This window comes from Centropristis striata, chromosome 14, assembly GCF_030273125.1.
Source record: "Centropristis striata isolate RG_2023a ecotype Rhode Island chromosome 14, C.striata_1.0, whole genome shotgun sequence".
NCBI lineage: Eukaryota > Metazoa > Chordata > Actinopteri > Perciformes > Serranidae > Centropristis > Centropristis striata.
Window position 1 is genome coordinate 12,562,581 of NC_081530.1, and position 26,449 is coordinate 12,589,029.

The 26,449-nt window shown below is 38.9% G+C and overlaps 1 protein-coding gene across 1 annotated transcript in view; it reads left to right on the top strand.

The window, feature by feature from the left end:
* The window catches only part of LOC131984519 (ubiquitin-conjugating enzyme E2 E2-like), a 117,887-nt gene that overhangs the window by 68,443 nt on the left and 22,995 nt on the right, over window positions 1-26,449 (top strand). Inside the window, exon 4 of the mRNA XM_059349362.1 lies at window positions 15,938-16,070. Coding sequence (XP_059205345.1) covers window positions 15,938-16,070 — 133 coding nt within the window. The remainder of the gene's footprint in view (window positions 1-15,937; window positions 16,071-26,449) is intronic.

Genomic DNA, 26,449 nt, shown 5'->3' on the forward strand with positions numbered 1-26,449 from the left:
TTAACCTCTCGTAGTACTCTCGTTTTACAAATCAGAATAATGGAGGACACTTTCAGACAGTTCTTTCTCAAAGCCATTCATGGCGTTGTACTCAGTCATACCTAAACACACCCAGCCTGTTTCGGGAATGCTTGTCGGATAGTGGGTTTTGGAAAGTTACAAAAACTCCCCAGCTCCGAGGTCCCTTAATTACAAGTAGGGGTGCACCGATCGATCGGCCGGCCGGTCGGAGACTCTGTGCATAATAAGCCATGCTGCTTTCAGCTGCTGACGTTGTGCACAGTTAGCGACGGTGAAAACCATACATCACCTCCAGAGTCTCTAAATCCCTCAGGGGGCTAACTTGTCCCGCTGTGGAAAACCCTCTCCTTGTTTCTTCTTCTACAGCTTGGCATCTAGCCCGCCACACTGTATCATCAAATGCTACGCTGCCGGAAGGCACCAGTAATACAACTTTTTTTCCTCAGACATTGTGATTTCCTTTATTTGTTAAAGAAAAATACTGCTGTGTTATTGTTTTCCAATAAAATAAGATTCAAACATTGAAGGTGTATGCTGTGAGTTATAAAAAAATCGGTAACAGTCAAAATCGGAATCGGTAGGTCAGGCTTTTTAAAAATCGGTGATCGGCCACAAAATTGCAATCGGCGCACCCCTAATTACAAGGTCAGAAATTTGTGGGAAAGGGTATCAGATGCTGTTAGATGATTCAACAAGAACAATGTTTGAAGCATTTTGAGGCTCGAATTAGGGCTGGGCGATATGGACCAAAAGTCATATCCCGATATATTTAGGCAGAATATTGATATACGATATATATCCTGATATTTTTATCGCAAAGTGAGAGCAAATGTTCAGTCAAAGTCAAATATGACATGTTACAAGTAGTTTTATTTAAACCGTTTATGTAAGTGAACATAAATACTTTATAACTGGAGTACCTTTTTTTAAAAATCAAAGCTCCATAAAGTACACATTTAAATGAACTAAAAAATCTTATATCAATATCTATATAATAGCCTATGAAATAAAATAAATAAAATATATTTATATGAGAAAAAGAATAACAAACATTACAAAAGAACTAAATATGTCAAACCCTAGTAAGGGCAGCATTTATATATAAAGAAATACATTTTTTATCCATATATATTGCCGATATATTGCCCAGCCCTAACCCTAATACCCTTTTTACACAACCAGAAATATAAGCTGTGTTTGGTACAAGATGCAGAGTACAGTGGGGAGGAAAAGCACAGCACAGGGACCAACAAATGTCAGCAACTTCCAGACAAGCCTGGCAGAGACCTTTTTTTTTTTTGTGTACTTCATTACGTACAAGAAGGCAATTTTTGTCCTCCTACAGAGGACTTCAAGACAGGAGACCTCTGCCAATTTCCGTTTCTAAATGTCAATACTGGTTTCTGTTAACCATGACTGTGATCTTTCCCTAACCTTAACCACTTGGGTATAATTGTAACCATGACAACAGAGGCCCACTAAGTGTAACAAACAGTCATTTTAACCCAAATGTTTTCCTTAACCATAGTACTTGTTAATCCAAATGATGTCACCCTGCCAATCTTGGTGTTAGATCAGAAAACTTTGCCTGAAATGTCGCTTTTAGTTTATGCTATAAATCAATTATTTGTACGTTGACAATGCTTGCGCATGCCACGGCCTTTCAAATGTCCGCTCATGATGCCCCAGAGGGATTTAGAGACTCCGGAGGTGACGTATGGTTTTTGATCGTAGCGTATTCACTTAGCGACAGTTTCTATAGTGATCACATACGTGACAGATTAAACACTGGAGACGCAACTGTTGCAAAACAAAAGCAGCAAGGCTAATTATGCACAGAGTCTCCACTGATCATAAACATAGTGATTGTAAATTAACCGGCATCGCTAACTGTGCACAGAGTGTCTGGTGCTTGTTGTAAACAAACAGAGATCCCTAAATTGGTGTTGTTTGTTTGATGCTTGATCTGTTTTTTTAATAAGACAAAGCACTATAGTGATTTGCACCCATCATTATTTAACCCTGGGGCTGTTTGTTGATTTATTTTTTTTATTTCAATTTTCTTATATATATAATGTTTACTTGAAATAATAAGGAAAATAAAAACATGTAATGAAAAGTTATGTAGATGCTTTGCAAAAAAAAAAATCATCCTCCTGTAAAACAGTGTTGCTTGAGCATTTAAATGTGATGGCTGCATTTCCTGCTGAATTCTTATGCATTAGTATTTCTTAAGCAGGTTTCAAGTAACCTGGAACATGTTTCACACACTGCATGTGACTTGGCTGTAGCACAGATAAAATTTCAGTCAGAAGATTTTTTTTTTTAAACTTTAATCCATGTGTTCTAGGGCTAGTATTCTAAGCATAATTGTATCATAGGATCAAGGCCGACAATGATCTTTCAATTTTAATTTTGAAGACCACATGGACAAGAAGTAATTTAAATCCTCCAAAAGTTCATCAAATGAGAACATCAAAAGTTCCTGGATCGCTGTTAATGGTCCTTCAGGAGAGATAGTTTGAAGTCAAATGGTGTTTTAAGACAAGGGCCTTTACGTGCATATTGGGAATGCATTTGAGCCAGTGCAATGCTCTATCATTTGTCATCAGGTTTAATCCAGTTAGTTTGTAATCTGGAATGGGAGGGGGGATTAGCCATCCAGGCTGGAAAGTAAGTAGATGGTAATGCTGCCAGTCGTGTTTCATCCCCCTCTTCAGTCCTGTCTTTTACAGCAGCAAACAGGAGCTGAGGCTGACAGCATCTGACTGGCTTGTCTTTTTGAATCTCCTCATAAATATCTTCCCATCTTTATGAAACACCTCTGCCCTGCTTGTCAAATGGTGCTATGTGATCACAATCTAATCAGTATACATGGTTTGAGGGTGAACAGTTTGGCTGCCTGGGACCTCACTTAATCTCGCTGGGATGGATAATGGACTAAATTTCCTGTTAGTACTGGTTATCCATGCAGCAAATTAAGATATAATTGCCATCTTTCCCTTCCTACTTTTTACATTTGAAACCATATTTGGATTACCGTATTTCCTCAATTTAAAGCCGGGCCCCTATTAATGACCAGCCTCATTTAGTAACCGGGTGTAAAAACAACTTTTAGTAAATAAAAGCCAGCCTCTTTTATAAGCCGGGTGTCTTACCGGTGTTATGTCAAAGTCTGTTCCCCCGTCGATATGTGTCCCCCTTACCTTAACCTGCACCAACCTGACCCCTGACCCGAACCAGTCCTCCTTTAAGTTGTTAACATGACCCCAAGTTTACCTTAACCCCAAACAGTTCTCTCTACAAGGCCTAACCTTAAACTTAAATCCTAACTCCAACCGCGGAGGTGATGCTACGGAGAACACCATTCAGGAAACATCATTTGACGGTAAAAGATTTCCACACAACACCTGTATTTTGAAGTTTGGCCACACGAGTTAGTACTGTAGGTAAATATGGTTGTTTCTCCCGCTGTCCTAGTCATTCTCTGTAAAGTCGAGCCGTTTACGCACGTTCTTCTGGGCTTTTTAGTAGTTTAGACATTTTAAATCCTGCTTAAAATGAACATTCAGCGTGCTGTTCATTGTTTGTTTACATCCGAGTACTTCCAATATGGCCGACATCCGGGTAACTGGCTACAATGCGCTGTGAAAAACACTCTAAAAAGTGCCGGTCAGAGCTGCTCTGATTTTATTTTTTTAATAAAAGCCTCCTTCAAATAATAGCCTGCCCCTATTATTAGCCGGGTCCCAAACTGATTTTTTATTAATAGAAACCCCAGCTACTATTTGAGGAAATATGTTATTTAATTAAATTGACACTTCCTGATGAGATCTTGTTGATATGATGAGTTCAAATGGAACTGTACATCCACTAAGGAAATACACACTGTAGTTCAAGCGAAAAAAGTCAAGTCACATATGAGCAATGTCTACATGTCTACCACTCCTGCTACCTGACAGTGACTCTGACTTTCTCCTGAATGGCTTTCTGTCTGTGAACTATATTTCTTTATTTACCTGTTTGTAATGGATGTGTGTGGTGTAGCCTCTCTGTACACTCCCTGGTGAGTCACTGACATTTGCGCAGTGCCCTTGAGCGTAGAAACATAGCTGAGGTGCTTCAACAATAACAGTATGTTGGTGGGTTGGCTGGTGAGGCGTTAAAGGCATCAAAGACACTCGGAGCAAACACGCTGAGTAGGACTGTGACGATAACAGCATCACTCTCCTGTTATTCCACCACGCAATCTGTTAGAAATCAGAGCTTTCACACAAATGGCCATTCAGAAACACAGCCTCTGATAGATGGATAGACAGAACCCAAGACAGACAGAACCCAAGACAGACAGACAAAACCCAAGACAGACAGACAGGCAGGCAGGCAGGCAGGCAGGCAGGCAGGCAGACAGGCAGACAGACAGACAGACAGACAGACAGACAGACAGACAGACAGACAGACAGACAGACAGACAGACAGACAGACAGACAGACAGACCATTTTTCATACGGTCGAACTCAGGGATGAGTAGGACTGTGACGATAACGGCATCACTCTCCTGTTATTCCTCTACGCAATCTGTTAGAAATCAGAGCTTTCACACAAATGACCATTCAGAAACACAGCCTCTGATAGATGGATAGACAGAACCCAAGACAGACAGAGACAGACAGACAGACAGACAGACAGACAGACAGACAGACAGACAGACAGACAGACAGACAGACAGAACCCAAGGCAGACAGACAGACAGAACCCAAGACAGACAGAACCCAAGGCAGAACCCCAGACAGACAGACAGAACCCAAGACAGAACCCAAGACAAACAGACATACAGAACCCAAGACAGACAGACAGACAGACAGACAGACCATTTTTCATACGGTCTAAATATTCAATTGGTGACAGGAATTGTATCCATGTGTGGTGCTGGGTTGAAGACATGTGTGAAGCATCTGCATTTTAGGATTTGTTAAGAGAAAAGGTTTGCAGTTGTATCTGTGTGCAACCATCCTTAAATCCCTCAACAGCCCCAGCTTTTAAACTGTTATCTATGTGACGTGACAGAGATGGACAGTTGGGGCTCCTCTTTGTCACTCACCCTCATTAGCTGAATTGATTAGCTAACGCAATGGCTGATAAACCCACAGGGGAAAATGATAAATGGTGCCACTTTGAGCACAAAGGTCACAGAGCCACTGCTTACTCTGAGACTCATGTTCTGAGCTCAAATCAAGTGGGACTTTTGAAACCACAGCTGTTTTACCAAGGGTGTATTAGCTTTGTGGAGTTGCTTAAAGCTGATGTCTTAGCTGTTTTTTGATGTCAAAACTTTCCAAAAATGACAAGTAATCCATTTGGTCCACATGAATGTAAAACAAAGTGAGTCAAAGGTCAGTCACTGACTGACTGGCCAAAATGTGATGTGTAAGGGTGGAAATGTCCAGGAAACAGCAGTTTTTGTAGATCAGGGAGATGGGCAACTTAAATGCTGGAGGGGACGACAATTTTTCATGGCCACTACCACAGGGCCACATATAGGAGCGTGCACTTAACCAGATATGATGAAACTGCAATTTTAAATATTTAAATAACGAAAGGCACTTCACATAAAATATTTTGTCATTTTTACCTGCAAGCGTCCTCGTGTAAACGGGGCCATAATCTAACTAATATAATAACTACGGCAGATGGGACCAATAACTCCAAACGTAAACATGGGGACGGATTGGCGTATCATATGCACGCAAAATTTGATTTTGGTGTATGCATTACACGCAATTTGAAAGTCAAGAGAATGGGCTGTCATTTTAACAGGTGGAAAAAACTGGTGAGACCAGACCAGATTTTCGATCTTTGGTGTCACCAATATTAGACAGTCTACTACCAGTTTAAACCAACTGATCATGTTCAATCCCATATAAGTGGAAAGCACATAGTGTCCTCGCAGAGATCTTTGAAGAGACATCTCTGTCCTTTATCATCCTGTCCCACATGGACTCAGTCCTGGTTCATGGGCTTGCTGTCTGCTGTCAGCCCGAGGAGCTGGAGGCTGATGAGCTGAATACAGGATGATGAGGCTGAGTACACTTGCTCATCAGTTTGTCTTTTAGCTCCTGCGTGTTTGAGCACTCTGTTTGAACTGCAAACAGTCTTGTTTGTGCTGCCCCCTTCCTCACTGTAAGCACTACTGTACATGTGTGTGTGCCGTGTGGGTGTGTGGCAGCGGAATGCGGCTCCGCTGGTCTCGACATGGCACAGAGATTTTAAAAGAGTGTTTATTATTGTGGCTTCACAGAGCTGGAGTCGCTCCCGGAGGTCTATCCCAAAGCAGGCCCAGCTGGCAACGCTTCTTTCTTTCTCCCTTTTTCCTCTTCAGTAGCAGTGATAGTATTCAACTGTTGAAAATAGCCATTGATTTAAATTTTAGGTGCAAAAGCAGAACTTTAAATACTACACTGTAAAAAAAAACCTTGTTGCTTTTACAGAAAAAAAAATGGCAGCTGTGGTTACCAGAATAATTCTGCAAAAAATACAATACAAATGTAAACAACTTTACAGAACAACTTGTAAATTTTACTGGTATTCAGTGTACAATAAATAACTGAATGTTAATTTACTGGTATCCAATGCACAATAAGCAACATCTGCATGTACATTTTGCATGAATAATTAGTATAAAAGCAGCATCATTAAATTAGCAGTAAAGGACAGTATAATCTAAAACTTTAAAATGTATGTTTTACAGTTTTAGGATGTAAAATATAAGTGTTGACATATGTACTGTATTTTTTGCGGAAATATTCTGGTAACCACAGCTGCCAGTTTTTTCTGTAAAAACAACGGGACATTTTTACAGTGTACAGTGTAAAAATTCGCTGTGAAATCTACAGTTATTTACTGTATTATTCATTTTTTTTACAGTATAAAAACAGTACTGTAAATACAGTAATACAGTATAGTTCATACAGTAGTTCTACTGTAAATAATAATTACAGTAAGTTACTTGTTAATTGCTGCCAATAAGTTACTGTAAAAATCACAGTAAATCCTTTACAGTGTAGACAAAAATGTAATCAGTGAAAATGATGTAACACTCTTTTATGAATTGTCACTATGTGCAAACTGTTTAATTAGCAGCCATTCCTCATTCATCAAAGTGTTGATTTATGCAACACAGTGGTCTTACACGGCAGTAGACATTTTCTATGAGATCATCTTAGATAAATACGTTTTTAGAAAACCTGATGTCACATTTTTAGATAGAAATGCCACTCTGTCAATCATCACTCTGATCAAGACTGACAGTAATATTCCCCAGAGGATCAATCCTGATGATTTTGTTGATCGCACAACAGATGAGTTGATATGGTAAAAGTGTTGCAGATGGATTGGCACAAAATTAAGTGTTACTCACCAAAACATGTTGTGTGTATCCTCAAAGAGATATACATTCTATACTTAACACTTTACAATAACCAACTAAGTAATGTTTATAGATGGTTTATAAAGCAGTTATTAACCATTTACAAAGTGCTATACATATTGAATTGTTATAAGTTTTCAACCAATTTGTGAAATGAATCATCTCAAAATCATTCACATACTTAATATGGTGTTAAAAATGTTATAATGAGTGCAACTAAAACTATCAATAAACTATGAATTATAATGTAATTGTTTGTTAATGGTAAAGTAACTATAAACTTACATTAATATCTATTTGCCATTTGTAAATTATGTAGTTAGTTAAACATTGATAAATATGTATTTACCGTTCTAAATGCTATACGGTTTATAAATGATGATTAAACATTAATAAATCTGTTTACCATTTATAAATGATGGTTATTGTAAAGTGTTACCAACACTTATTATGATCCATGTAGGAGGTTATGTTAGGAGGTGATGTTTTTGTCTGTATGTCAGCAGCACAATGGAATAACGACTGGCCCGATATTTATGAAACTTGTTGGAGCGATGACAAGTAATCCATTTGGTCCACAAGAGCAAGAGCCCCCTTACACTTTCAGATGGGGAATACTTACTTGAATGCCCACTCTGTTAACATTGCATTGCAATATAAAATTGTAATATAATTGTTAAAGTGTCTGGCTTTTGTAACTTCCTTGCTTACTACTAATAAGCAATAATTCTGAGGTTATTGAGGGAAAACTCTTAGTTAATGGCTTATGATTGTTTAATAAGGCCATACAGAATAAGGCATTAATAACTACTTAATAATGACTAATTAGAAGCCAATATGTTACTTATTTGCATGCTAATAAGCAACTAATTAATATCGAATATGTGTTCCCTAATCCAGTGGTTCCCAACCTTTTTCTTGAGGGACCCACATTTTTACCATTGTAAACTTTGGAGACCCCCCCATTGTCCATTGCTTCTATGAAGCCGAACTCAATGTAACTTTCATGGTACCCTCTCTTTTTCTTTATGAGATATTCAGCATTTTCGTCTCCCTGGCGCTTCACCATTTTTCCATTAGCTCTGTGTTTCTGTTGTTAGGTGAGGTTACCGCTAGGTGAGGTTACCGCGAGCTGAGGTTACCGCTAGGTGAGGTTACCGCGAGCTGAGGTTACCGCTAGGTGAGGTTACTGCGAGGTGAGGTAACCGCTAGGTGAGGTTACCGCGAGGTGAGGTTACCGCTAGGTGAGGTAACCGCTAGGTGAGGTTACCGCGAGGTGAGGTTACCGCTAGGTGAGGTTACCGCTAGGTGAGGTTACCTGTGTATATTGCAGGAGGGATGTTACACATGTCCTTATTCTCGCGATATAGCCTTCATTTTTAAACTTTTCTGTAGTGATTTTTCTATTTAAATAAATGAATTTTAATGTTGCCCTTATTTAGTTGTTTCTGTCCCACTAATGAATTAAATGCTGACTCATCTATATTTAACACATTAGATATATTACATCGCTTAAAATCAAGAGGGCTTCGCGACCCCCTCCTGTTGGGAACCACTGCCCTAATCTAAAGTGTTACCGAAAATTGATGACCTCTAACTTTCTTTGCTTCATCTTCTTACTTTATGTTAGGCATTTTCCCTGTTATATATCAAGCAGTAGGCTTTTGTATTATCATCAAGTCAATAATGTGGAGTAGCCTTCAAGTTACAGATGGTTAACAGTTCATCAAATCTCCGAACTGGCTGGAAAAGTGTGTGTGAAGAAAAGTGCTCTCTGCTCCCTTAACAAGCGCTGTGGAGGTGCCCTTGAGTGGGACATTGAGCCCCAGCTGCTGCTGCTGCTGCAGTACAAGGCTGTGATTGTGTCTGGCTCTATGTGTGTGTGTGAATGTGCAGCAGGGAGTTGCTGTGAAAGAGCACAGAGCTCACTGGACTCTTCCTGCTAAATAAAGGTTTCAAAGGGTAATCTGACATACAACCCTCTGTGTCTTAGTATTCTGCTGTTTTTCTCTGATGTCCTAACACATTATAGCTACTATCTCAGCCACAACTGACAAACACCCACTCAGTTCAAACATTAGTCACATTCAGCATTTCTGTGCTGAAGCGAGACTGCAGAGTAGCTCTGAGTTTTTCTGTTAGCTGAGCTTTTCCCTGTGGCCCTGGGCAAGGAAACGCAGCAAACCTCTGTAGCCACCAGTGAAAGTTCCTCTATTTTATGTTATTTTATGTTATGAGTGTGTGCGTGTAAGTAAAAATAGTTTTCAGGAAGAGCTACAAAAGAGGTGGGAGGGAGGGCCGATGAAAGATTGTCTGAGCTGGTGGAATCAGGTGATCCAGCAGTGTTATAAAGGTGTTGGATGGCACAGCAGTCAATAGTGAGAGTGAGATAATATTGAATTTCAAAAGTAGTACGATATTTATATAGGACCTGTATTTGAGTTCTTGGAAGAGAGCTCTCAGATAAAAATGTGCAGCCATAAGCAGTTAATGTGCAGAAGTATTAAGTGATACAAATCCAAAAAGCCATAACATCCCTGCAGTCTGAATATATAACACTATATAGTCCATTAGCCTGCTGTTTCTGGCCAATGATAACTTATTATGTTAACTTGGGTTTTAATACCTGAAGCAAAATGAATTAATCTCCATCTCCAATCTGAATTCTGTCTGTGTATCTATAGTAACACTGAACACGTTTAATGGCACTGCACAGCAAATAGGACATTTCATTTTAGGATTCCATCACTACATAAATACCAGCAAAGTAAGGTAGCACAGATAGTGACAGTTTGTGGTCCTTAATCCATTATATTCCATTATGAGAATAATATAAGTAAGTAAAACTAGAATCTTGGTTACTTGGTTAAGTTTAGGCAACAAAACTAAGTGGTTGAGGTTAGGGAAAAAGACTAGGGTTTGGGTTAAAACAACTACTCCTGTAGGGAACTACTGGACATGGTTGCATAGGTGATGTGGGTAACGTTAGGTTACATAGACCATGACCTATTCAGATATGGGAGTTTATTTACACGTTTATTTACAATGAACAACTGAGTAGAAGTTCTCCATATGTTGACTTCATCGATTACCTCTCCGGCCTGCCCTGAAAGGATTTGATCCGTATTTACATCTATAGGGCTGTTTCCACTACCAGGCAATACCTGGAATGAGGCGGGTCTCACTCGCCGAATCGCCCCTAATTTGAATATCAGCCGTCCGGAGCCGGCTTGTGTCGGGACATTTTTAGTCCCTGTAGAAGACCAGGGTCTTTTTTCTCCCCTGAAAACAGCCTGGTTACTGATTGGATAGATCGCTAAGCAGGATGTTACGTAGTACTCTACACAACAACAACACACGCCATTTGTAAAAGCCGGCGAAGCAGTGTTCCCAACTAACAAGACCGGCTTGTTAAGAAGAGCCGCCGTTAGCCACAATTAGCTACACTTAGCTCTGTAGCAGTACATTGGTATGTGCTGCTGCTACAGGAGGTGTTCACTTAGTGATCTCTGTTTGTTTACAACAAGCACTAGACACTCACACACACTGTGCACAGTAAGCGATGCCGTTAATTCACAATCACTATGTTTATGATCAGCAGAGACTCTGTGCATAATTAGCCATGCTGCTTTCAGCTGCTGACGTTGTGCACAGTTAGCGACGGCGAAAGCCATACGTCACCTCCAGAGTCTCTAAATCCCTCTGGGGGCTAACTTGTAATGGAGACATGCAGAGTGAGCAGACTTTTGAGAGGGTGTGGCCTGAGACTTTCCCGGTGGACACCTCACTGCCTGCTTTCCTCCCGTTTCTCCTGTCATAATTACTCCAGCCACTAGAGGTCAGCGCCTTATAAAAAATCTCACTATTGCATGGCTTTCTCACAAATTTGTTTTTTTCCGAGTACATATGAATACTGAATGTGAAAAGGGTGGTTTTCTGACACTTTTGCAAGCAATGAATGCTAATAAATGCCAAGCACATTTAAACCATTTAATACATATTGTAGAATCATCATAAATAACACCAGCGACCAAGGATGTTTTATGTCATGCATTATCCAGATTAATTTCAAATTTACTCGCTACAACAATAACTACAACTTTCTGTTGCAAGCAGGTGGGGCTTTTGTAACATGTGGTGGGGCTTTTGTTTTTTATCATTACATTTTGGATTAGAACCCTTACATTTGGTATTAAAGAACTGTGACTGACATATGTTGGAGGTAAGACATTTTGTAGATAGAATATACATTTGTAAGTGCTTGCTGGTTGCTATAGCAGAAATCAGAATGTGTAGCTGGTTGGAGTTTTTGTTTGCATACTAAGTAAGCATAGTATACATTTCTGCCTCTGGCTATTTAGGAAAATATTCATGAATGTCTACTATTTTTTTGTGCAAAACAACCTTCCTCAGTAAACATAAACAAATCAGTTCAGAAGGGACAATCTACTCCTTGCAGTTGATGTGTCATCTGTACCTCGCTATATAAAGTATTCACAGTTGCAAGGGAGCTAAAGGATACAGAAAAGCCTTGTCTTAATTATAGAGGTCCTCCAGCAGGGTGTACTTAGTGCTCAGGGTCATTATTAATGGCTTATAGTGTGGAAATTGACACTGTGGGAAATAGCTGGCTCCATCATCATCATTTAGCCTTCATTATGAACAGCACTGATTTTCCTCCGGTTTGAGTTTTCGTATATTTGAAGCAGATCCCAGATTCTTAAAGCTAACTCCCCTGCAGTTGAACAAAAAAACAGGCAAGTTGTAAGTTGGTAAGAGCATAACCTAAGGTGAATTATTGAGGTGTGTGTCCTCCATCATCCTGACAGGCCTAGGCAGGTGGTAAAGATATAGATACTTCTCTACTGGATCCCAAAGCTGTCCTCCTGTCAGAGCGGCTTGTACCAGGCTACAGGAAAAGAAAAAAGAGGCGGTGCTGGCAGAGCTCTAAACATTTCCAGATGCTGCAGATTCAACTGTGGGAAAACAGTGGAGAGAAAAATCAGTGGTTGGCCAACCTTAAGAGGCCTAAAGGACGATTTTAAACATCTACTTTGCAATAGGATTTGACTAATCGCGGGTTTTTCAAACCAACACTGGCAATTTGTGGATTACCAACAGTTGCTCTTATTCATTAAAATAAACCAAGCTTGTGCAACAAACTTGACTTGGTGGTTTGTCACATAGGGTACATTAAGGGTAATAGGAAATCATAAAAGCAATAATCATTGTAATTAAATCACTCAGAGCTTTGGGACAATTAAGACCAGGGGTCTCAAACTCAAATTACCTGGGGGCCACTGGACGCAGTATCAAAATGACCAAAAAAAGACACAAAATGACTAAAAAAAGACACAAAATTACCAAAATAAACCCACAAAATTACCAAAAAAAGAAACAAAATTACTTAAAAAGACACAAAATTACCAAAAAAATACACAGAATGACCCAAAAAAGACACAAAATTACCCAAAAAAGACACAAAATGACCAAAAAATTACGCCAAAAAAAGACGTAAAATGACATTTAAAAAAAGTAAATACTTAAAAAAGACACACAATTACCAAAAGAGACACAAAAATATTAAAAAAAGACACAATTACTAAAAAAAGGACCTTCCACACACAACATGGTAAAGTGCCATTCATATAAAACTCACATTAAACTTTCATATCAAGGTGGGGGCCACAAAATATCGTCACGAGGGCCGCAATTGGCCCGCGGGCCACAAGTTTGAGACCTGTGATTAAGACCATAAGACCACTGGAAAACACCTTAACTCTGCAAGAAAACAATTTATAATCTAATTAATAGGCTCATAATGGCTTATGAACCAATTGGTATCAATAGGTACTGGCTTAATTTGTTCCCCAATATGAAAACCTTTTTTTGCAGAACATATAATGCAGAAAATGATGCTTAGGGTGATGTAGAAATGGTTAAGCAGCTTCCTACGTACCCTTGCAGAGTCTTATTGGTGCAAAATCAGTGAACAATCCACATAGAAAAGGTCTTTTTTTATTCCAGCTCAAAATGTCACTATATCAGCTACCACATTTGCATTTGCTCTTAAAACAAGATCAATTAAAGCTGCAAGCAGCGATGAACTGGCCCGAGCAGATTGCACTGACAATTATTTGTTTCTTACCATGATAAAAAAAAAAACTTTAGATTTAGAAGTGTAAAATAATATATCGTGTTTAAAGAGTTTATTTCTTATTTTAAGTGTTCAACATGCTTATTTCTAGATTTAACAATCTTAATTTAAGAAATCTTGTCAAGTGAAATTATTTGTCCATGCAGCAAGATAATTTCTCTCAGATTTAGTGTTTTCCTCTTGTTTTTAGACAAACCTTTTTTCTAGTGTGGTGTAGATTTTGTATTGCTAAAGATCCTGCAAAAAGTCCGGTCAGCTTCTAGTCTATAGATGCCTTGAAGTTGTGGGAGGAAGTTTAGTTTCTCTTAAAGTGGATATGCAGGTTTAGTGTGAGGGAAAATAGAGCTGTTTTCTGCCATCTGACAGTACTATTTTACAATCATTGGCATAGGGCTGGGCAATATGGCCCTAAAACAATATCACAATATTTCAGGGTATTTTTGCGATAACAATATTCTTGACGGCTCTAGAGTCTCATGTGCTGCGCTAACGTGCGCTAATTTTCATTTTTTATTTATTCATACAGATTAAAAATTATATTTTCTATATATTTTTCAGTATTTGATAATATGCTAAAAAATATATAGAAAATATAATTTTTAATCTGTATGAATAAATAAAAAATGAAAATCAATCATCTAAAAAGTGGTGTAAATTGCAAGTCTCAACATTTGCCAAATACTAAACTTTCTACTTTTGTCTCTTGAGTATTAGCAAATAATTAAAAATAACCATCTCCTTTTCATAAAAGCCCAAATTTGGTGCCCCTCGCACATTCTAATGCCACTATTCCATTATATACATTGATCTTAATGATTGCATATTTTAATTAATTATTGTTAAGGAGAATAAGGATTCTAGCATGTTTTGTTTAAGGGATCTTATTTTGACACTCTGCTGTGCAACGGCAACACAACGCAAAATAACTTTATATTATGAATAGTGTAAATATACTTTCAGTAGGTTGAAATATGACATTAGCGCAGCACATGAGACTCTGGAGTCGCCACAGTCTAGGTCATTAATGGGAACCCTTACGCCACTAAATCAAGAAGTAGAAATGTTGCCAATATCATGATATGGAATTTTTTTACTCCAAAAAAAAAAAAATACAGATATTATCACGAACGATATGATATGGCACACCCCTACATTGGCATTTAAAAAACTATTTAACACACAAACATAGATTTCTCCATCAGTGTCACGTCAGGACAGCGCCTCATGCTGAGCAGAGCCATTTATTGGCCCTCTTGTCCCCCGTAGGCAGCAGAACGCTATCGCTCTCTGGATTATTTTTATCCATCCAGGGGAACATGTCGGCATCCTTTCCCCGGCCCGTTCCCATAATTCCTCTCTGTGTCCAAACACACGCTGACAAGAAATAGGTCTGCAGTGGCCCGGTGCTTTACAACAGGCTGCTGTTTCACATGAACAACTCCACTCACACTCTCATCTTACATTTATGTGCCTCACACATGCTGTCAGTGGCTCGCTCTCCTGCTCTCTCTCTCTCTCTCTCTCTGTCTCTCTCTCTCTCTCTCTCTCTCAGTGGCTTTCTCTCTGTGTGTAAATGATGAAAGTAAAAGTAATACAAGAAACCGACAGGGGCATCTGGCCTAATTCCAATAGAAAATGGAATTGGATTAGTGCCTCCCTTCTCACAGCTGTGTGTGTTTGTGTGTTTTTGTGTCTGATTGTGTACGTGTGTGTGTGTGTGTGTGTGTGTGTGTGTGTGTGTGTGTGTGTGTGTGTGTGTGTGTGTGTGTGTGTGTGTGTGTGTGTGTGTGTGTGTGTGTGTGTGTGTGTGTGTGTGTGTGTGTGTGTGTGTGTGTGTGTGTGTTTGTGTGTTTGTGTGTGTGCAAGAATCAGGGCAACAATGGAGCTCGGCAGCAGCCAGCTGTCCAACGGTGAATCGCTGATGAACAGTGAGGAAACGGAGCCGCTGCTGCTGCTAGACACCTTCCTGTGTGTGTGTGTGTGGGTTGGTGTGTGTGTGTGTGTGTGTGTGCTTCATGCCTGCCTGCATATCCCAGACAGATCAGTCATCCACATGACATTGATCATACTCATCATTTCTCCTGGCTCACAGATGCAGTCTTTGTTATCTACACTGTAGTAATGTTGCATAATCTTTTAATGGATAAGAACTTTAAATGGCAGCTTTGTGCGGCTGATTTAACAGCTGATAATCACACACTTTATTTATTCACTCCCTTGCTGCTGCGGAGAAAATTGAGTCACACGATTAGAGCGTCGTTTCCTCTCTTAGAGCCTGCTGGAAGATTAAATTTCTCCCCTTTTCTCTCCTTTTTTTTCTTTCCTAATTGCAGTGCCGGTCCTAAAGGAGACAACATCTATGAGTGGAGGTCGACCATCCTGGGCCCTCCAGGCTCCGTGTACGAGGGAGGAGTGTTTTTCCTGGACATCGCCTTCACACCAGACTACCCTTTCAAACCACCCAAGGTGAGTGGTGGCCTGCAGCCATGCAGCATAAACCCCCCCCCCCCCCCCCCCCCCCCCCTCCACTACTCTTTCACCCGGAGCTTTAAACAATGTCACCATTGTCCCAGCAGGCTGTCAGCTTTAAACCCTGTTGTTCAACAACAATAGGGCTGTTTCCACTCCCGGGTAATAGCCGGTCAGTACCCGGGATGAGTCGGGTCTCACTTGCCGAAACGCCCCTAATTTGAATACGAGTAGTCTGGAGCCGGCTTTTGTCAAGACTTTTTTCATCCCTGTAGAAGAGCAGGGTCTTTTTTCTCCCCTGAAAACAGCCTAGTTACTGATTGGATAGATCGCTAAGCAGGATGTGACGTAGTACTCTACGCCAGCCATTCTCAACCTTGGGGTCCCGACACCAATTGGGGTCGCAAGATGGTTTCTGGGGAACCTGGTCTCACAGGAATCTGTGAAATAGCCACTGATTCGCTTAACTCAAAATCCTTGGAATAGCCACGGAATCACTCAAATTTCTGTGAAACTGACACGGATTTCGCTACAGTGCAAGTTAATGGCAGTAATATCCGGTGGCTATTCCGTGGATATTTTTTCCTATTGGTTTGTTCCAAGTCATGTGACTTTTAAGGTCCCGGCGGTCAGAACAAAAAACATGGCAGACAGTTCTCTCATTTTTGGTGAAAAAAATCAATATTTTGACTTAGTTTCTGCATAAAAATGGATTTTGATCACATTTCTAGCGAGAAATATGTTTTATTTTCTAAATATTCACTCAGTGAATGTACATAATCACTTCGTATGTTGGAATAGCCACGGGATATGACTGTCATTAACTTGCATTGTAACGAAATCCATGTCAGTTTCACAGAAATTTGAGTGATTCCGTGGCTATTTCACGGATTCCTGTGAGACCATGTTGTTTCTGGGGGTTGCCAAATCATTTTGGAAAAAATATAAATGCACAAAATTAATATTAAATTACATAATTTCAGACAGGGAGATGTTTTAGTTGTTGTCTGCTTCATTATTTGTTCAAAATGTTTCGTATCAACTCAGTTTGTATGATCTGAACTGTGTGTGTGAGATTCTGTTCAGTGAGCACAGCGGGAAAAATAAACAAACAGAAAGAAAAAAAACTGGCGCGTTGTTGCTTTACCGCAGCTACAGTTTGTTAGCTATAACTGATGCTGGAAAAATGGAAAGGAAAGCTCCAGACTTGGGTCAGCAGCAGCAGCAGCAGCAGGGGTCCCAAGGTCTACCAGCAGAAAGCCTAACAGGACCACCAGCCGAGAAACGGAGGGCAGTGGTGCCGACACGGGTTAGGCTCCGACTTCTTCAAGTATGGCTTTTCGTGCATGACACAAAACAACACAGAATATTGCTCTGAAGTGCTGGCAAACGAAAACCTGAAACCAGTAAAACTGAAGAGACGAGGGGGGGTGTTAAATTGGGGGTTAAAACTGACTCAACAACACACGCCATTTGTAAAAGCCGGTGAAACAGTGTTCACAACTTAGCGACTTTGTTACTAAATTTGGGGACTTTTCAGACGCCCTTAGTGACTATTTATCAAGAAAGCGACTAGAGACAAATCCAGAGACTCCTTCTTACTCTTCTTCACGAGTCGTTAATGAGCCGGAGGCTGGCTCGTTAAGAAGAGCCACCGTTAGCTACAGTTAGCAAAAGTTAGCTCTGTAGCAGTACAGTGTGTATGTGCTACTGCTACAGGAGGTGTTCACTGAGCGATCTCTGTTTGTTTACAACAAGCATCAGACACTCTGTGCACAGTTAGCGATGCCGTTAATTCACAATCACTATGTTCATGATCAGCCGAGACTCTGTGCATAATTAGCCATGCTCCTTTCAGCTGCTAACGTTGTGCACAGTTAGCGACGGTGAAAACCATACGTCATCTCCGGAGTCTCTAAATCCCTCTGGGGGCTAACTAATAATGGAGACATGCAGAGTGGGCGGACTTTTGAGAGGGTGTGGCCTGAGACTTTCCTGGTGGCCACTTTTCCCCCCTAGTGGAAACACGGCTGATGACTTGTTTAAGGCTTGTTCACCTACAGCACATTGACAAAATAAGTGGAGACAGCAGCACAGAGAACTGAAGCTGGTCTGAAGACAAATGAGCCCAATCTTTATTTTGCGGATATTCCGACAGTATAATGTTAAATGTTAAAGCTGGAGTTATTCTGCATATTCCCAACACTAGGATGAAAGTCCAGCAGTCCTTACAGAAAAAGTGTACATTTTGTTAACATAACAATGACAAAAACATATCTGACAACCATTTTTCCATCACAAAATCTAAACAAAATAACAACTAAGAAAGTTTTAGCTGCTCGTCTCAAGTTGAACCCCAACAGCGAACACAATCAGTGAACAAGTGAGTGAATCAGCTTTGAACTTATGTTGTTGCTGTGCAGTTGAGAGTGCAGGTAGCTGGTAATCATGTCAATCTCTGTTCAAAGAGCCATGACAACAGTGTTGACACGTAGTCCATTATATTCTCTTTAGATTGGTATAAACAGGTAAAGACAGGACACTAACCTTTTTATAGATAGAACACTTGTAACCATGGTAACTACATATTATAATGGCAAGGACCACTTGCACAATGTAGTGTGACGTCTATCCCTTTATATACTATGTACTTCATGTCCAGTAGAGTTAAACTTGATTTTCCAGTGATCACATTACAGCTTTTTATCCTCAAGTTAGTTAATTCACTTCTCACACTTAGCTTTATACATAATGGTATTTACCTTTCGTTTACAACAAGATCTACAACCTCAATGACAGAATGGACCGATTGTCAGTACCACCCGTAATGACACATAGGCAAGGCATATTTATTTGTAAAGCGCATTTCACACGTAGCAATTCAATGTGCTTCACACAAAAACAATGAAAACATAAAAAATATGGAACCATACACAATTTTAGCAATAATAAAAATAAAAATAAAAAATAAAAAAATAAAAATAATATATATATCTATATATTTATATATATATATATATATATATATATATATATATATAGATATATATATATATATATATATAGATATACTTGGAACACCAACAGCAAAGAGGCAGTTTAAAAGTAAATGAGGGAATAAAAAAAAGACATAAAAACATAAAAACTATGTGCATTAACCCATTTAACCCTGGGTCTAAGCCAATTTTTCCTGTTTATTTCCGCCTGTTTTTTTTGTTTTGGTAAATGCATGTATTTCTTCAACCATTTGATGCAGAATAAAGTAATATACATCATTTTTTTCAGGACTACCAGTGCTACCAGAATATATGGTTCTGTCATATGTCACATGAATGTGCAAAAAGTTATATAACCCTGAAGACAAAGGAACAAATAAAGCGAAAATTTAATTTTACTGAAATATAGTAAAACCACACACAAAAACATTAATGCAATGGCCTTTTTCAACTGTTATATTTTTAGGTCTTGGGGATCAGGGGGGAAACAAATAAACACTCAACATTGTACAAAATTACATATATTTACAAATAAGTTGAGACGTTTTTCTCAAGAATAGTTAAACTGTGCCACACTTCAAAGCAATTCCTTGCCAGGAAAGAATTACCGCATTTCTACCATTAAAACCGGGGGTGCTGTTGCGTTATTTTACCATTAAAGCCAGGAAAGTGGATACGTCGTTTTGTAGTATTTGTAGTTTTTTTCCACCTATTTTCAGCCTCTTGGCCAATGAAATGCATCAGAATACATGTGGGAGTGTCGCAATGCAACATGGGACTTTTCCAGAACTTTGAAATCATGGCGGAAGACGACTATAGCGGAGGGAGATCAGATATAACAGCTATAAGCTCTCAAATACTTTTTGACTTTCATTTCTATCTGCTACAGAGGCTGAAAAATCTAATATTTAGTAGGAAGCGTTGACACTTCAAAACGTCAGGTTTTAGGGGGTTATTTTAAAATCGCCCAGAGGTTTTACAGGCATTTTTTTACAGGCATTTTAGGCCTAAATGGGTTAAAGCATCCAAAAATAGTTTGGCCTTAACTTTTGTTTTGAAAATGGTGGTAGTTGGGGTGTTTTTGATGTTCTCTGGAAGCTGGTTCCAGAGATGGAGCCATAGTGGCTAAAAGCTGCTTCACCTTGCTTTGTTCTGACACTCGGTTTCCCTAGTAGTTGTTTATGTAGTTATCTAAGGGATCTTGTTTGGGAATACTGTTTAACCCTCTGGAGTCCATCTATTTATTGAAAATACACATGTTTAATTTACAGTAATAACTTTATTTATATACGATATGTAGACAAGCTGTAAAAACCAGTTGAAAGTGCATCATAGGAGCTTACACAGTGGGCCATTTATGTTTCTAGACCATTTTTAAAATGGGAATTTTCTTTCTACAATGAAAACTATTATTATTTTTGATTTACACGCAAATAGACTGTTCAGTAGTTTAATAATAATAATAATAATAATAATAATAATATAATAATTTATTATTTTTTCTGCTGTTTTTTTTTTTGTATAAATGGTAAAAATAAATATATGGTAGCCTACATTTCCATAGACACCTCTGTCTTTTGTTTGTATTTTCGGTTCCTGGCAGTTTTATACTTTGATTATAATAAAATGAAAAATCAGACAGATAGCCAAGTTTGTGTGGAGAAAAAAGGAGCCATGCATGTGATGTAAGGACAGACTGAAAGATGCTAAACAGAGACAGAAATGAATGCAGAGGAAGCTGACAAATTTGAACCAAAATCTCCTGGACTTCAGAGGTTTAAACATGTCATGTAAGTAGTTTGGCCCCACCCCCTCCAAAGACTTAAAAACAAGCAGAAGAGCTTTAAAATCAATTTTGTAGCTGATTGGGAGCCAGTGCAGAGACTTTAAGATTGGGGTGATGTGATCTCTCCTTTTTGTTTTAGTGAGGACCCTGGCTGCACTGTTCTCTATCATTTGAAGTTTCAAAGTTTTTTTTCTGTGAAAAGCACATTGCAATAATCAATCCTACTAGTGACGAAAGCATGTATGATTTTTTCCAGATCCTCTTTTGACATATATCCTCTAAGTTTGTTAATATTTTTAAGATGAGCCAGCAACAGTAATGTTCCAGCCAAGTCACTATAGCCTGAACTCAGTATCCCAGTGGATACCTGGGCAGCAAACCTCAGAGGACCAGCTCAGTACTAAAATGAGAACAACTTGATTGCTGGTCCACCTTAAAGGTCAGTCCTCCTTAAGTGTGTATAAGCCGAAGTTGTAACTAGCTTCAGGGCTAACCCTCTTCACTTTAATTAGTCGCTGGCAGCAAGACACAGAAACTTGGCTCGGATGTTTAGGAGTTGTAGGATTTATTCACCGACAAAGAGCTTAAAGTGTACACACTGTGCACTGTTACACTCACAGCTCTAATGTTACTGCTGTACCTGCTCCTACTTGTGTAAACAGCCGCCGGACAAGAGACTGTGGACAGAGCAGATTGAAATATGGCTTTCTGCTTGTTTATACTTGTTAAACAGGTTCTTGATAAAGCATTGGCTTTTTACCCCTAAAGATTTTATTGCACTTACAGTAATGAGAGCTCAGAGGACACTGAGAGCACAGGATATGCTGCAGTGATAAAAAATTACACCAAAACCTTAAAAAGCACCATTAAAAGAGCCGTTAATGTCGGAACTTATCACTTCTACGGTCTTAATAATAATTTAGCCTTAGGGTTCATTTAAAGCCGGGTTTCAGTACGGTACCATCCCGACCAACCTCTACAGAGTTCCTCAGGCTGGTCTGAACCAAGTTTTGGATTTTTCATTAGTTTTAGTTAATTTTAGTTTTATATTGTTTTCCATTTTTGTTTTGAAATTCAGTTAGTTATAATTACTTTTTAGAGTGTGTTTGCTAGTTTTATTGGAAAATGCTTAGTTTAGTTCTTATTAGTTTTAGTTTTTTGTAATGGGGTATTTGTTGGGTGCCAGATTCAATAAGGTCACAATAAATGTTTCCTTTATTTCCTTTGTCTGATCCATCTCAGCCCCAATAAGTTTATTAAGTCATGAAACCAGATAGATGAAATAGATTTCATATCAACCAAAAAGATTTACGTATGGAAAAAAAGTTGACAAAGACAAAAACTAAGGACATTTTCACTATAATTTTAGTTAGTTTTAGTTAGTTTTGTAACCACACATACAGTTTCAGTTAGTTTTTGTTTTTCAATTCTAGTTTTTGTTATTTCGTTAGTTTTTGTTAACTATAATAACCTTGGTCTGAACTCACCCAAAAAAACAGAAACGGTCTAAAATCAATGCCTTTTGATCGAAAGGCTGAAACAAAAAGATCTTTCAAAATTGGGTCCAAATAAAATATATATTCATGAAAATTTGCAAAATATTTATTTTCAGTCATAAATATATAGTTTTATTTTCAAAAATGACCCAGTATCTCATCTCCGCAAGCAGCTGCTCGCTGCGACAAATGTGCGTTTGTCGGGGACTATTTTTAACGGCGGATTAATCCACATTTGGTGCTCAAGTGAGTATTCATGGCAGCAGGCTGGTGAATGTGGGATTGAGTCAAAATAAACTACAGTGTGTGTGTGTGTGTGTGTGTTCATGGTGATGAAGGAACAGTCATCCAGTGCAACAGAGTGGCTCATTGATGTGTGTTTGAACAACAATGGAGCTCTATGGCACGGAGGCAGAACATATCAGGCACTGATACACACACACAGTGCTTGTTATATTCATTATTGGTTTGGCTCTGCACATGAGATATGCTGACGAATGAGAAAAATACAGAATATGACAAGACTTAACCTTTAACTGCTTCTTGTTATGGTGTCTCCTTCTGATATGCTCGCATTCAGCAGCAGTTGGCCTCCTTCCAGTGAGGCTGTGGGTTTGTGGGTATGTGTGTGTGTGTGTGTGTGTGTGTGTGTGTGTGTGTCTTCTGCTGATGCAAGTGTGTGTCAGTATTTACACGTTAGAATGGCTGACAGCGGTTGCCACCTCCCTCGGTTTGAGTCATGCTTCTGATTTTTGGTTTCCAGTCTAGAAATACTCGCTCTCGTTCAGCTATTTGGAGGCGTGTGGCTAAACAGAACAAAAGTAAACAGGAAAATATTTTAGGATGTCTGCCATATTTACCCTGCTTTAATATGGACCATTCAATATGGAGAGGCACTTGGTTTCCTTTGGGTTATGGCTGAGAAGTGAAAGCGCTGACAGCAGCAGTAGTAGAGACTTTTACTGACCAAAGTTGTGGTCAAAGAGAAACTGTCTGTGGTTCCTAAGAATCATAGGGACATGAAAATCTTTATGAAGCATTCTGTAGAGCAGTAGTTCTCAACCTTTTTGAGTCGCGACCCCCAATTTAACATGCATGTTGTCCGCGACCCCCGCTCACTTTATATTTGATTGTTACTTTTGATCTAAGTCCTTGATACAAGTGTAAAGGTCCATTCTGACCTCTTGAGTGTGTAACAGTCAGCTTCAAGCCAGAGACTCCTTGGAAAGTAATAACTTGATACTTTGGGATTTGTCAGAAAAGACACAAAATTACCCAAAAAATAATCTAATTGACCACAAAATGACATAAAATGGTCAAAAAAGACCCGGAAATTACCAAAAAATTACATAAAATTAAGCAAAAAAGGACTCAAATTGACCCCCAAATGACAAAAAATGACCACAAAAAGACACAAATTGACCTAAAAAGACACAAAATGACCAAAAAAAGACACAAAAAAGACGCAAAATGACCAAAAAAAGGAAACAAAATGACCAAAAAAGACACAAAATTAGAAAAAAGACAATAAATGACCAAAAAGTGTAAAACACATTAACACATGAACACTTTAACACAGTGGAGACAGAGCTGACTTCCAAAATGCTTTGCCCCCAGAAATCATCTCACGACCCCAATTGGGGTCGGGACCCCAAGGTTGAGAATAGCTGCAGTAGAGAGCATGGACATCCACTGGAAGTATCAGGGCAGCTGTGGAGATATTCTGCTGTGGACCAGTGATTCACTTTTATGGCGTTTCTGTTGTTGGTTCAGTTTAAAGAGCTGATTAAAACTGCCAGTGCAGAAAAGTGATACTTAAATGGCAACAAAGAACCATTTTTCTGACCTTCCATGTTCATTACCCCTTATGGTAACACTCAGTGGTGGAAAGTAACTAAGTACATTAACTCAAGTACTAATACTTAATTCTCCATGCATCAACAAATGGAAAATAACTGTAGATGAGATTAAGGAAATGGAAAGAATCACCTATAAGTTGAGAAACAGAGAAGAAGAATTTAAAAGAAACTGGAGTAAATGGGTAATGGAAATAAATGGAGTGGAAAACTAGAACTGTGTGTGATATAAACTCCAGTTTATATATTTTTTTCTCTTTTCTTCTCTTTATTTTCCTCAATGAAATAATTAATTGAATAAGCAAAAAATTAAACATGAATATTTATTTACTTATTTTTAGGGCCTCGGGGCAATCGCACTGAGCACTGGTCACATACAGCAATAGCTGTAGGGACCAGTACAGCAATAGCTGTAGGGACCAGTGCTCGGAGTAGAGTTTTTTTATTTCTATTTAAAAATGTGTTACGGTAATGAATTTTGCTTACAGTGTCTCTAAAAATATCATAAAATACATTTAAAAAATGTCAGATACGTTATAAGGGGACTTTGATTGTTTATGTTATAAAGGGTAAAAAAAAATGTGTATTCAATGCTCTTGGATTTTTGCTATGAGCTGTACTTGTACCTTTTTCTATTAAACAAAATGCAGCCAACTTCCTGAATGTATCAGTGTTACCATAAACACATTTGCCTCCGTTTAGTGGTTGAATGTGTTAGCAGATGAGGGAGAAATGACTCACATCCAACATTATCATTTACTTAAATGATCACTGTGTACGCAGCATAATAGGCTGAATGGGAGACATATGCCAACTATTATTGAGAAAGCATCAGGAAAACCTTCACACAGTCTACAGCGCAATGTGTTTTTCTAAAGAACAACTGTGGAATATGTCTGAATTTTTCAGGTTTTATACACAGCTCAAGGCCAAAAAATAAGACTTAACTCAAGACAGCAAATAGCAAAATCATACATTTTTCAATACCTCACAAAGCTGAATATAATGAGTTTTATATTTTTTTTAAACTCACTACATTGTATGAGGAGGTTATCATTGTTATGTATCACAAAAGAAACCAAACTTTTAGATGCAGTGTTGAATTTTGTCTCATCACAAAGCAGCCGTTTCAGAACTTTACCAACATAAAACAGACAAAAAATCTGATGTTAGGTGTAAAACGATTTTCATCAGTTTGTGTGTCATGTCGTGCTCATATTATTAACACATGGGTAACACTTTATAATAACTAATAAACAATTAAATGAATTAATGTTACCAGTTATTCATAATACTATAATTTGTAATAATTATAACGTAAATGTAATCATTTTAAAATTGTATTGTGGGGCCTTTGCTGATTCACACCTCTAATAACCATATTATTGCAGGGAAAACCCTGCATACACATTTTTATAAACCAGGTCTGGTTGGGTAACGTTGCCAATGATGAGCACAGCCCACTAACCCCCATTCTGACTGATAGCTCCGTGGCCTTAACGCTCCTTGTTTCTTCCACCCTCTCCATCCTGTCGCAATCCACTGATTAGCAGTGATGTCCGTATGAGCACCCATCTCCCACAGAAACCCAGCCTGGGTAGTGTGACGTGCAGATCAGCAGAATTCATTAGCCAGTGGAAGCACTATTGCTGTTGATTGTTAGAAGTGAAAGCTGTCACGTGAGATGCGAAAGCAGTATGCAGCCACTCCTAGTCCAGAATCTGAATGATATCCAGCCCTCATTAGCCGTGTTTCCACTAGGGGGAAAAGTGGCGACCGGGAAAGTCTCAGGCCACACCCTCTCGAAAGTCCTCTCACTCTGTTAAAAAACAAAAGCCCCACCACATGTTACAAAAGCCCCACCTGTTTGCAACAGAAAGTTGCAGTTATTGTTGTAGCGAGCAAATTAGAAATTAATCAGGATAATGCATGACATAAAACATCCTTGGTCGCTGGTGTTATTTATGAATATACTACAATTTCAGGTCAGTGTCTGGATAGAATTGGTATTAAATAGTTTAAATGTGCTTGGCATTTATTAGCATTCATTGCTTGCAATGTGACCTGCCACAAGTGTAAGAAAACCACCCTTTTCTCATTCAGTATTCATATGTATTCAGAAAAAAAGCTCATTCGTGAGAAACGCATGCAATAGTGAGATTTGTTCTAAGGCGCTGACCTCTAGTGGCTGGAGTAATTATGACAGGAGAAACGGGAGAAAAGCAGGCAGTGAGGCGATGTA